Source organism: Mandrillus leucophaeus, unplaced genomic scaffold, assembly GCF_000951045.1.
Source record: "Mandrillus leucophaeus isolate KB7577 unplaced genomic scaffold, Mleu.le_1.0 Scaffold56, whole genome shotgun sequence".
Lineage (NCBI taxonomy): Eukaryota > Metazoa > Chordata > Mammalia > Primates > Cercopithecidae > Mandrillus > Mandrillus leucophaeus.
Window position 1 is genome coordinate 6,417,473 of NW_012106030.1, and position 13,609 is coordinate 6,431,081.

Here is a 13,609-nt window from a genome sequence, read left to right on the forward strand (position 1 = left end):
TCTAAATATCAACACTTAACCCAGAATTCCATGTTTTCTGCCTTAACTTAGGCTGGACATGGTGGCCCATGCCTATAGATCCAGCTACTTGGAAGGCTGAGACAAGAAGACCACTTGAGCCCAGGAGTTCAAGACCAGCCTGGGCAGCATAATGAGACCCTGTCTCTACTAAAAAAAATTAAAAAAATTTCCTGGGTATGGTGGCACGTGCCTATAGATCCAGCTACTCGGGAGGCTGAGGCAGGAGAATGGCGTGAACCCGGGAGGCGGAGCTTGCAGTGAGCTGAGATCAGGCCACTGCACTCCAGCTCGGGAGACAGAGCGAGACTCTGTCTCAAAAAAAAAAAAAAAAAAAATTAAGAATTACATTTCACCTATCCTAAATATATATGCACCCAACACAGGAGCATCCAGATTCATAAAGCAAGTTCTTAGAAATCCACACAGAGACTTAGACTCCCACATAATAATAATGGGAAACTTCAACACTCCACTGACAGTATTAGATCATAAAGGCAGAAAATTAGCAAAGATATTCAGGACCTGAACTCAACTTTGGACCAAATGGATGTGATAAACCTCTACAGAACTCCCATCCCAAAACAGAATATACATTTTTCTTATTGCAACATGGCACATACCCTAAAATTAACCACAAAACCAAACATAAAACAATCCTCAAAAAATGCAAAAAAATCAAAATCATGCCAAACACACCCTCAGATCACAGCACAATAAAAATAGAAATCAAGACTTTAAAAATTGCTCAAAACCATGCAATTACACAGAAATTAAACAACTTGTTCCTGAATGACTTTGGGGTAATAAAATTAAGGCAGAAATCAAGAAGTTCTTTGAAACTAAGAACAAAAATACAAAATACCAGAACCTCCAAGACACAGCAAAGGCTGTGTTAAGAGGAAAATTTATAGCACTAAATGACCACATCAAAAAGTTGGCTGGGCATGGTGGCTCATGCCTGTAATTCCAGCATTTGGGAGGCTGAGCCGGGCAGACTGCCTGAGCTCAGGAGTTTCAGACCAGCCTGGACAACATAGTGAAACCCCGTCTCTAGAAGAAATACAAAAAAAATTAGCTGGGTATGATGGCATACTCCTGTAGTTCCAGCTGCTTGGCTAAGGTAGGAGGATCACTTGAGCCCAGGAGATTGAGGCTGCAGTGAACAGAGATCATGCCACTGCACTTTAGCCTGGGCAACAGAGTGAGACTCTGTCTCCAAAAAAAAAGTTAGATCTCAGATGAACAACCTAATAAAGAACTAACAACTAAAAGAACTAAAACAACTAACAACCAAAAACAACAACTAAAAGAACTAAAAAAGCAAGAACAAACCAACTCCAGAGCTAGAGGAAGACAAGAAATAACCAAAATCAGAGATGAATTGAAGGCGATCAAGGCATGAAAAACTATTCAAAAGATCAATGGATCCAGGAGTTGGTGTTTCAAAAAAAAATAAATAAATAAGATATGTAGGCCACTGCCTGAATTAATAAAGGAGAAAAGAGAGAAGATCCAAATGAACATAATTAGGAACGACAAATGGGATGTTACCACTGACCCCTACAGAAATAAAAATAACCATCAGAAACTTTTGTGAACACCTCTATGCACACACTGGAAAACCTGAAAGGGATGGATAAATTCCTGGACACATACACCTTCCCAAGACTGAACCAGGAAGAAATTTATTCCCTGAATAAACCAATAACGAACTCTAAAATTGAATCCATAATGAATAGCCTACCAATCAAAAAAAGCCTAGAACCAGACAGATTCACAGCCGAATTCTACCAGATATACAAAAAGTGGTACCATTTCTAGTGAAACTATTCCAAAAAATTGAGGAGGAGGAACTCCTCCCCAACTTGTTCTATGAGGCCAGCATCATCGTGATACCCAAACCTGGCAGAGACACAACAAAAAAGAAAGCTTCAGGTCAAGTTTGTTGTCCTTGATGAACATCAATACAAAAGTCCTCAACAAAATACTTGCAAACTGAATCCAGCAGTACATCAAAAAGCTAATCCACCATGATCAAATAGGCTTTATCCCTGGGATCAAGGTTGGTTCGACATATGCAAATCAATAAATGTGATTCATCACATAAACAGAACTTAAGACAAAAACCATATGATTATCTCAATAGATGCAGAAAAGGCTTTCAATAAAATTCAACATCCCTTCAAGTTAAAAACTCTCAATAAACTAAGTATCGAAGGAACATAAAATAGTAAGAGCCATCTATGAGAAACCCACACCAACATCACACTGAATGGGCAAAAACTAGAAGCATTCCCCTTGAAAACCAGCAGAAGAAAGGGATGCCCTCTCTCACCGCTCCTATTCAACATAGTATTGGAAGCCCTTCCTAGGGCAGTCAGACAAGACAAAAAAATAAAGGGCATCCAAATAGGAAGAGAGGAAGTCCAAACTATCCCTGTTTGCAGATGACATGATTCTGTATCTAGAAAACCTCACAGTCTTGGCCCAAAAGCTCCTTCAGCTGAGAAATAATTTCAGAAAAGTTTCAGGATACACAATCAATGTACGAAAATCAGTAGCATTCCTATACTCCAACAACATCCAAGCTGAGCGCCAAATCAGAAGCACATTCTCATTCACAATTGGCACAAAAAAATAAAATATTTAGGACTGCAGCTAACCAGGAAGGTAAAAGATCTCTACAATGAGAACTACAAAACACTGCCTAAAGAAATCAGAGATTACACTAACAAATGGGAAAACAGTCCATGCTCATGGATAGGAAGAATCAGTATCATGAAAATGGCCACTGCCCAAAGCAATTTACAGATTCAATATTACTCCTATCAAACTACCAATAACGTTCTTCACAGAACTAGAAAAAACTATTTTAAAATTTAAATGGAACCAAAAAAGAACCTAAATAGCCAACACAATCCTAAGCAAAAAGAACAAAGCTGGAGCCATCCTGTTATCCAACTTCAAACTATACTACATGGATTCAGTAACCAATGGTACTGGGACCAAAACAGACATGTAGACCAATGGAACCAAATAGAGACCCCAGAAATAAAATAGTACACCTACTTCCATCTGTTCTTCGACGAAACAAAAACAAGCAATAGGGAAAGGACTCCCTATTCAATCAATGGTGCTGGGATACCTGGCTAGCCAGATACAGATGATTGAAATTGAACTCCTTCCTTACACCATATACAAAAATCAACTCAAGATGGATTAAAGACTTAAATGTAAAACCCAAAACTATAAAAGCTCTGGAAGACAACCTAGGCAATACCATGCTGGGTAAAGGAACTGGTAAAGATTTCATAACAAAGACACCAAAAGCAATCAAAACAAAAGCAAAAATTTACCAATTGGGAAACTTAAGAGCTTCTGCACATCAAAAGAAACCATCAACGGAGTAAACAGATAAACTACAGAATGGGAGAACTTTTTGCAAACTATGCATCTGACAAAGGTCTAATATCCAGCATCTATAAGGAACTTAAAAATGAACTTACAAGAAAAAAAAAAAAAACCCCATTAAAAAGTGGGCAAAGGACATGAACAGTGTCCTTTTCAAAAGAAGACATACTTGCAACCAACAAGCATATGAAAAAGAGCTCAATATCACTTATCATTAGAGAAATGCAAACCAAAACCACAATGATACACCATCTCATGCCAGTCAAAATGGTTATTATTAAAAAGTCAAAAAACAACAGATGCTGGCAAAGTTGCAGAGACAGGGGAATGCTTATACACTACTGGTAGAGTATAAATTAGTCCAATCATTATGGAAAGCAATGTGGCAATTCCTCAAAGAGCTAAAAACAGAACTACCATTTGAACCAGCAATCCCACTACTGGGTATATACTCAAAAGAATATAAATCATTCTACCATAAAGACCCATGCACACATATGTTCACTGCAGCACTATTCACAATAGTAAAGAAAAGGAATCAAACTAAATGTCCATCAATGGTAGACTGAATAAAGAAAAAGTCGTACATATACACCATGGAATACTATGCAGCCATAAAAAAAGAGTGAGATCATGTTCTTTGCAGGAACATGGAAAGAGCTAGAGGCCATCATCCTTTACAAACTCACGCAGGAACAGAAAATCTAATACCACATGTCCTCACTTACAAAGGGGGATATAAATGATGAGGACACATGCACACAAAGAGAGGAACAACAGGCACTGGGGCCCACTTGAAGGTAGAGGGTGTGAGGAGAGAGAGGAACAGTAAAAATAACTATTGGGTACTAGGCTTAGTACCTGGGTGACAAAATAATCTGTACAATAAACCACAGTGACACAAGTTTACCTGTGTAACAAACCTGCACATGTACCCAGGAACCTAAAATACAAGTTTAAAAAAAAAGAAGTTTCTCCAAGTATTCAAGTGTTTCAGCAACATAACTATATTTTCATTTCTATTTGAATATATTTTATTTATGTGTGTAAATTTTTTCATATTAATATATGTATGAATAGGTATATCTGGCTATGAAATTACCTGTATATATCTTTGTGTCCTTTATATTACTTATTGGGTAGGTTTGCATTTATGTATATGTCAAATGTCAAAACTATATATGTAAAAAAACATTATAATTATTAACATCTGCCTTTACTTCTGACACCAAAATAAAATCCAACAAAATCAAAGGTTTAAACAAAATTTTAAAATACAAGGAGAAAACATAGGAGAATATTCTTATAATCTTGGAGTAAGGAAGATCTAAGTAAGTCATAAAATGTAGTGATTATAAAGATTGAAAATTAGGCTGCATTAAAATTTAAGATACTTGTATTAAAAAAAGAAATGTAAAGAAACTGCAAACTGGAAGCGTACTTAAAACTCACATCAGAAAAGGTCAATTTCCGCAATATGTCTAGAGCAGTGGTCGCCAACCTTTTTGGCACCAGGATCTGGTTTTGTGGAAGATAATTTATCCACAGGTGGAGTGGGGGACAGGATGGTTATGAGATGACATTGTTCCACCTCAAATCATCAGGAATTAGATTCTCATAAGGAACACACAACCTAGATCCCTCGCATGCACAGTCCACAATAGGCTTCGTGCTCCTATGAGAATCTAATGCTACTGCTGATCTGACAGGGTGGAGCTCAGGCAGTGATGTTCGCCAGCCGCTCACCTCCTGCTGTGCAGTCAGGTTCCTAACAGGCCACGGAAGGGTACCAGTCCATGGCCTAGGGATTGGGGACCCCTGGAGAGTGCCTATAAATCAGTAAGATAAATGTGCAAAGGCCATGACAGACATTTCACATACAATGGATATAAATATGTGGCATTTACTTACAGAGTACCTTGGTCATTAAGAACACAGGCTCTGGAGCCAGAATGCCTACTAGGCTTGAATCCCAGCCCTGCTACTCAGTATCTCCATAACCCTGGGCAAATAATTTTCCTGCTCTATGTCTCACATTTCATGTCTAGTAAAAGAGAATAGAAACACTACCTACCTCATAGGGTCACTGAGTTAATTAAGTCAAAAATGTAAAGCACTGAGAATAATGCCTGACACATAAGAAATAGTCAATAGATGATGTTGTATATTAAATAAAAACCCAAAAACAATGAAATACTATTTTCACTCAACATGAGTGAAAAGACTAAATGTTAGTTTCACTAGACAGATAACAGTATGACAAACAGGCCTGCTCATAGACTTCCAGTGAAAATATAAATTAGGATAAACTTTTTGGAAGGGAATTGGCAGTAAATCCATTAAAATGTTAAAGGTATTTGAAACTTAATACAACAATTCAACTTCTAGACTTTTATATCCTGATAAATTTTGCTTATACAAAAAGACATATACATATAATAGCAAAAGATTAGAAATGACCTAAATATCCATCAAACCCAAAGGAAAATAAATCGTTCTACCAAAAAGAAGCATGCACTGCTATGTTCACTGCCATGCTATTCACAATAGCAAAGATGTGGAAGGCAATCTAGGTGACCATCGGTGGTGGGCTGAATAAAGAAAACATGGTGTATATACACCATGGAATACTACGCAGCCATAAAAAAACCTGAAATCCTGTCCTTTGCAGCAACATGGATGCAGCTGGAGACCATAATCCTAAGCGAATTAATGCGGGAACAGAAAACCAAATACTACATATTCTCACTAGTAAGTGGGAGCTTAAATATTGGGTACAGATAGACATAAAGATAGGAACAGTAGACACTGTTGACTACTAGAGAGGGAAGGGAAATAGAGTGAAAAACTATTTATTGGGTACTATGCTCACTTCCTGGATGACGAGATCTGTACCCGAAATCTCAGCATCATGCAAAATACCCATGTAACAAACTTGCACATGTATTCCCTGAATCCAGAATAAAAAATGAAATTATAAAAAAGAGGTAACTGATCTAATTAATTAGGTTGGGAACATTCATTCTATTTTATAGAATGAGATGCTTACTTAAAAATTTTGGATTTGGAATACTTTGTGTTAAAATAGAATACTTTGGGCCAGGCGCAGTGGCTCACACCTGTAATCCTAGCACTTTAGGAGGCCAAGGCGGGTGGATCGCTTGAGGTAAGGAGTTCGAAACCAGCCTGGCCAACATGGTGAAACCCACTCTCTACAAAAAAAAAAACAAAAAAAATTTTTTTTAATTAGATGGGCATGGTGGCAGGTGCCTCTAATCCCAGCTATTTGAGAGACTGAGGCAGGAGAATCACTTGAAACCAGGAGGTGGAGGTTGCAGTGAGCCGAGATCCCACCATTGCACTCCAGCCTGAGCAATAAGAATGAAACTCCATCTCAAAAAATAAAAATAAAAATAAATAAAATACTTTGTAGTCATTAAAAATAATAAAATAGAGGTATCTGTGCTGATAAGAATAATCTCTAAGATTTATTATAGGAAAAAAATCAAGGGGGTGTGTGTATACATGTATTTATTTATATATACGTATATGTATGTATTTCCATTTACGTTTTTAAAAAGTGGTCCAGGTACAGTGGCTCATACCTGTAATCCCAGCACTTTGGAAGGCCAAGGCGGGTGGATTGCTTGACCCCAGGAGTTCAAGACCAACCTGGGCAACATGACAAAATCTAATCTCTACAAAAAAGAAAAAAAAAGCTAGGTATGGTGGTTGAGGTGAAAGGATCACTTGGATCTGGGCAAACGAGGCTGCAGTGAACTGAAATCACACCACTGCACTCTAGCCTAGGTGACACAGTGAGACCCTGTCTCAAGAAAATAAAATTAAAAATGTATATGCTTGCATATGCATAGAGTATTTCCGGGATGATGCTGAAAAGTACTAGGGAGAGGGATTGGGCGTGCCTAAGGTAGGAGAAATACGCTTTACTTACGCCGTATTTGAATTTTTTGCCACATGTAAAGTATTCCTTTCAATTAAAACACCTAATTATATTTAAAATCTCAATTGCTATGAGACTGTAGATATTAATACATGTAAATATACAAACATTAATCTGTATACACATTTACCTGAAAGAACATCATATGCAATCATTTGAGAACTATTTTATCGTATGTGTATGAAAACACAAAAACTTGGAAGAGTGTACTGTACTAAAGCAGTGTGTACCCATACATACTTTTAATATGTTGTGCACATGTATGTTATTTGTAACCCTCCCACCTGAGGGAAAATAAATGTCAGCCTCCATCGAGGGATAATTTCATAGGCTTCATAATTTAAATCTATGATTTCAATCTTCACTTAAATTTCAGAACCTGATAAAAATGCTTTCAATTTCTTACATTTAGACAATCCCACTAAATTATTCTATGCCTCCTCTTTAAATGCACTAATACTTCCTGATATCTGATTTTTACCCTAGGCAAATAGTCTAAACTATCAAATAATCATAAATGCCTCCTTTTAAAAAAAGGACAATTAAGAGTTAAGAGGCTGGCTCTTTCAAAAAATCCTTCTCAACTAAAGTTATGCCTGCCTAGTCACTGTAAATCAAAGAATAAAAATCGTTAATATTTGTGGATGTGCTACTATGTGTCAATGACTGTTTTTAGCTCTGTATGACGTGGATTACCTCATTTTAAACAACTCTATGAGGTATGTCTCCATTCTACAGATAAAGAAACTGAGGCATACGGCACCTAACTGGGGAGCCAAAATTCAAATCTACAGACCAGTGACTCCGGAGTCTCCTGAGAATATCTTGGACAATTCGAAAACTACTCCACTTACAAGACGGTTTTGACATACCTGTGAACAGCCCCGCTCCTCAGAGTGATTTTTTCCGTGACCATTTGTAGTACATGATCCCACTGATTCAAGGCTTTTCTGGGGATAAGGAGGCGAGAAGCTGGGTTTATGAGGTCTCCATTTGCAATCAAGCTGGAAAACAGGAGGCAAACCTTCTGAAACAGCTATGCCTCGAAAACCACAACACAAATTCCAAACCAAAAGGAAACCACCAAGCCAATTTTAACTTGAAGTATAAAGGGTTTCAACTTACAAGATAGTGCAGGGCTCCTGAAGTGGTTTTCTAAAGCGAGCTGACACATTGATCCTGCTATGGATTACTGGTTTTACCTTTAAAAGCGAAGAAAAAAAACATAAATCACTAAGCTTGTATTAGCTTTTTTTTTTTTCTATGAGGAAAATCTACAGGTTTCTAGGGAACTGCCTGAGACTTGCTGTGCCTTTGTTAAAACCTTGCTTTTCTCGGCATTTATATAAACTCTGAGCTCACCCTTTAGCAATATTATAAGCCCTTAACAAAGCTCTCAAGAAAGAAAAATTTCCCTTAAGCCCTAGACACACTGCTCATGATCTGTGCAAACAAAAAAAAAAAAGAAAAAAGAAATCATGGAGTATTACAAAAACATTAGGACGATTTTTAAACAATGCATTCTGAAAAACAACAATAAAATAATCCTATAAAATCTTGAGCTCTGAAGTGCTGTGCCTGCAGCCCAACATACTGTGTTTCATCATCTTTCCTTTCCCATTCCCATGCACCTGCTTTCTGATCCTTGGCCCCCACCAAGTGTCTGACCTCACCCTTTTCTCTTAAGACTGACACAGGCAATTTTTCCCAGGTTTCACTTTCTCCCCTATAACCCACTGAATCAGGTACACTCACGCCAGCATCCTCGATTCCCGCAGCCCTTGCAGCTGGGTGGATCTGATCACCTTCGCTTCTCTTTTTGCTTCCTGGGTCCCAGCTGCTGTTAGAACCACGGGGCCGCACGAGCAGCCCTCACCTGAGAACAGCTTTCGGCATCAAGCCATCAGCTGGACCTCGGTACAGCTTGCTCAGCCAGCCCTCCACTCCTCCCACGGTTCTTTTTTTCATTTCCCACAGTGGACAGTCCAAATCCTCACCTCTCATCTCACCTCACCCCTAACCTAACCCCTAAAATCCCACTCCAGGCACACACACTCTCAGCAGGTCATTTCATTCCAAATGTCAAGAAATAGAAGCCAGTAGGAACGAAGCCCCTCAACCTTCCTTCCCACCACAACTCACCTTATCTATATCCTCACCATTTTTCTCCTTTTCTGCCTGTCTCAGAAGAAGGAACCGTATGCCTTTATGAAGCTAACTCCACATCTTGATTTTGTCCCTGGCTGTCTCTGCTTGTTCCATTCATTTAAGACCCTCCATCTCCACCTGGTGTCTTTAATTTCCCCCTTGACCTTATGGCCCCTCTCAAGTACAGCTGCCATCTCTCTCTTCATTATTCCTATTCCAACTTCCTCCCACCCTATCCTCTCTTCAGGCTTCTGCCATCTGGTGTCCACCTTTAACACTGGAAGATAAATCCCAACTTTCAAGCATGGCCTGCAAGAACTCCCAGGACCAAGAGCCGCTTACTTGATGCCCTCATCTCCCGCCAACACTCCTTCCACGCAGACTCCTCGTCACGCACTGTAGTCGAACCAGCCTGCTCCCCTCCATTCCCAAAACATTCCCTGCATCCACGCCTTCCCTTTGCCCCTCTGGCTAAAACGCCCTCCTCATTTCTCCACCTGCTGGAATTCCATCTGCTCTTCAAGGCCCAGCTCAGGTATCACCAATCATTCCCCGCTCATTCTTCTTGCACTTTCTGTCTCAAACTGCTACAGCTACTGTAGTATTGATTCTTGCACTTTGAGTTTTAGGTGATTTTACCCCATGATTTGAAAGGAAAACTTACAAATAACACTAATTTATAAAAAATAGGTAACAGTTGCGCTATATTTCATGGCAAGCACTGTACTAAGTAATTTATATGCATTATATATCTTTTAATCATCAAAACGATGTCCTGAAGTAGTATTGCTATAGTCCCAATTTACTAAAGAAACTGGAGCTTGATTAATTAATTGGCCTAAAAATCACACGTAATAAGTGGTAGAGTTTTAGTGAACCTGTATCTACGAACCCCTAACTATTTGCTATGCACTTTGCTAGTTATCTTAAAAATCAAATAGTAGCCCTAGATCATTTATGGGACTCCATTTTTTGGTAGAATTATGCCATCTCAGAGAGAAACAAGAATGAATAATTTTTCTGTGACTCTCCAGTGCCTAAAACAGTGCTTGGCAATGCCTATGAGTTGCACAATAATTGTTAAAATGTAATACTCTAGAGTACAATTTTTAAAATTTAATCACAGTAACATTTTTCATTTTAAGCACACAGGTTCTTAGTCCTACACTAACACCTAGCATCACACTAAGTGATGCTGACTTTTTAAAAAAATGTTTAACAGGGCTGCGTGTGGTGGCTCATGCCTGTAATCCCAACACTTTGGAAGGCTGAAGTGGATGGATCACCTGAGGTCAGGAGTTTGAGAAAGCCTGGCCAACATGGTGAAACCCCATCTCTACTGAAAATACAAAAATTAGCTGAGTGTGGTGGTGTGAGCCTGTAGTCCCAGCTACTCGGGAGGCTGAAGCACGAGAATTGCTTGAAACCAGGAGGCAGAGGTTGCAGTGATCTGAGATGGCACCGTTGCACTCCAGCCTGGGCAACAAAGTCAGACTCTGTCTCAAAAGAAAAAATAAAATAAAATGTTTAGCAGGTAATGCATGCCCCTGAATAAAATTCAAGTGTTAAAGGGGGTGTAGAGTAAAAAAGAAGTATCCTTCCCACTCCTGTGCCCTAATCACCAAGCTGCAGAGTTAGAAATATTCCTTCAAAGATAGTCTATACATATACACGCATATTATCTTATGTAGATAGCATATACATAAAATTTTTAAATGCAGTGATGTCCCGTTTTACCCATTCTTCAGCACCTTGCTTTTTTAATTTAATAATTTATCATGGAGATTGTTTTAAATTGGTACTTACAAGTGAGGGTTATATCATTTTTTTCCCCTTTTAGAGACAGGGTGTTGCTCTGTCACCCAGGCTAGAGTGCAGTGGTGCGATCAGAGCTCACCTCAAACTCCTGGACTCAAGCATTCCTCCTTAGTGCCTTACCTAGCAACGCAGTAAGCACATATGGAGGATGCTCTGTTGTTATCTCTTCAATGTGTGACTTTTTAACCATACCCATTCTTGATGGTTTAAAATCTTGTTGGATTATTGAAATAAAGGTGACAGTTAATACGTTATATAAATAAATAACTTTAAAAATCTTGTTGCATTGTCTAAAACATGCTACTTTGCTTTAGAGCACAGATAGTTATAAACAATATATTGAAATTCATAAAAATATGATTGTTGAAATAATTCTGTAATTTGATTCTGAGTATGTAAATTATTACTTGAATTCAATCAAACCATCTGTTTTAAATAATAATGTTTTCCTCATTCAGCATGGCAAAAATAGTCCCCAAATGTTCATGATTAACCAGCTGAATTGAAAATTAATCTTAAAGTTGTATTTCCTGGTGTTACTATAATTAAAATAACTAAATTAGTGTTTTCAGATACACTGAAAATCTGAAAAACTACTCAAAGTAGTATACCTGAATTATAAAAGAAACAAAAAGTAAGACAATTATATAAAGTGATTCATAATTTTAAAAGCAACACGTTTTTATATAAAATGCATTTTTAGCAGGCATTTTAAGTAATAAACCACACACAAAAAAATTAAACCAAATCAACTGGGTATAAGAGGAACTTTTCCAGAGCCCTAATCATGGATAAAGGGTTGGTCAATTGGTGGTACTCTAGGGACATGATGGCTTTAGATGATGAGGAACATAATGATAAATTAGAATTTTTAAATCAATTTTCTTATTAGCCCATACACTTCCCCTTGCACTTTAAAAATAAATGCTACTTCAGGCTGGGCGCGGTGGCTTACACCTTTAGTCCCAGCACTTTGAGAGGCCAAGGCGGGTGGATCACCTGAGGTCAGGAGTTCGAGACCAGCCATGGCCAGCACGGTGAAACCCCATCTCTACTAAAAATACAAAAATTAGCTGGGCGTGGTGGTGCGCACCTGTAATTCCAGCTACTTGGAAGCTGAGGGATGAGAATTGCTTGAACCCAGAAGGCAGTGGTTGCAGTGAGCCAAGATTGCGCCACTGCACTTCAGCCTGAGTAACAAGAGCAAAACTCCATCTCAAAATAAAAGAAAGTAAAGAAAAGAAATGTTACGTGAAATATGAAGGTAATATTAAGTATCAACACTCCTAGTTTGAGGAGATGGACACCTAGAGATGGAGCATGAGGTATTCCCACTCAGACCCCCGTGTACCCAGGGATGGAGTGAGCAGGCTGACCAGCGTGTAATCTGTGACTATGAAACCAATCAAATGATAAGTTATCATTGCAAAATTCAAAATTTCACTTTGTACTTTGACTTTGTCATTTGGTGAAGGAATCAACACCAAGCAAAAGCAGGACACACTGATGACTGACCTCTTGCCTTGATTCTGCACTGGGCTCAACATTGTCTTGAAAAACCAAATTTATCTGGATATTGAGAAGTAGGTTAGCCAAGTGAATTAGAGAGAGGAGTCATTCTGTAGCAGGCTGAAGAGGCTGACGAAACCCCATTTCTAACCCCTGAGTGGAGGATGGATGGATGGATGGATGGATAGATAGATAGATAGATAGATAGATAGATAGATAGATAGATAGATAGATAGACAGACAGACAGACAGACGGATAGATAGATAGATAGATAGATAGATAGATAGATAGATAGATAGACAGATAGATAGACAGATAGAAAGGCAAAATATTTCTTAGATATATTTCCAAAGTCAAAGGTGGCAAAAGTAACTTAACCATTCTTACCCTGCTGGAATGGGATGAGCTAGGAGTCTAGTGCAGAACTTGGATACAAATCACATGCTATTTCCAACATATCAGTCTGTCTCTGACATCTTATTTAGATTTAGATTGTGTTTATGTCACAGATGACCATACAAAAATAAAATGCTTCATGTGAACCCAGTAAGTTTACGTGAGTAATTTAAGTCAAGTTCACAAATTCCGTAACAGTAGGTCAATATCACAGCTGGGTCAACATTCAAGTTAAAAACTGGATGTATTTGTTTGCTATGAAAAATAAAATCAATAAAATCAAAATTGTTCTTTTAAAAATACATATTTGGAATAATAAGATCAAGGGTGATAAACTGAGT

The 13,609-nt window shown here is 38.3% G+C and overlaps 1 protein-coding gene across 3 annotated transcripts in view; it reads right to left on the minus strand.

The window, feature by feature from the left end:
* The window catches only part of DCDC2 (doublecortin domain containing 2), a 234,902-nt gene that overhangs the window by 142,596 nt on the left and 78,697 nt on the right, over positions 1-13,609 (minus strand). For all 3 annotated transcript variants that reach the window (XM_011998171.1, XM_011998170.1, XM_011998172.1), the window contains 2 exons: positions 8,522-8,598; positions 8,269-8,400 (listed from right to left, as the gene is read on the minus strand). In XM_011998171.1, coding sequence (XP_011853561.1) covers positions 8,269-8,400; positions 8,522-8,598 — 209 coding nt within the window. The remainder of the gene's footprint in view (positions 1-8,268; positions 8,401-8,521; positions 8,599-13,609) is intronic.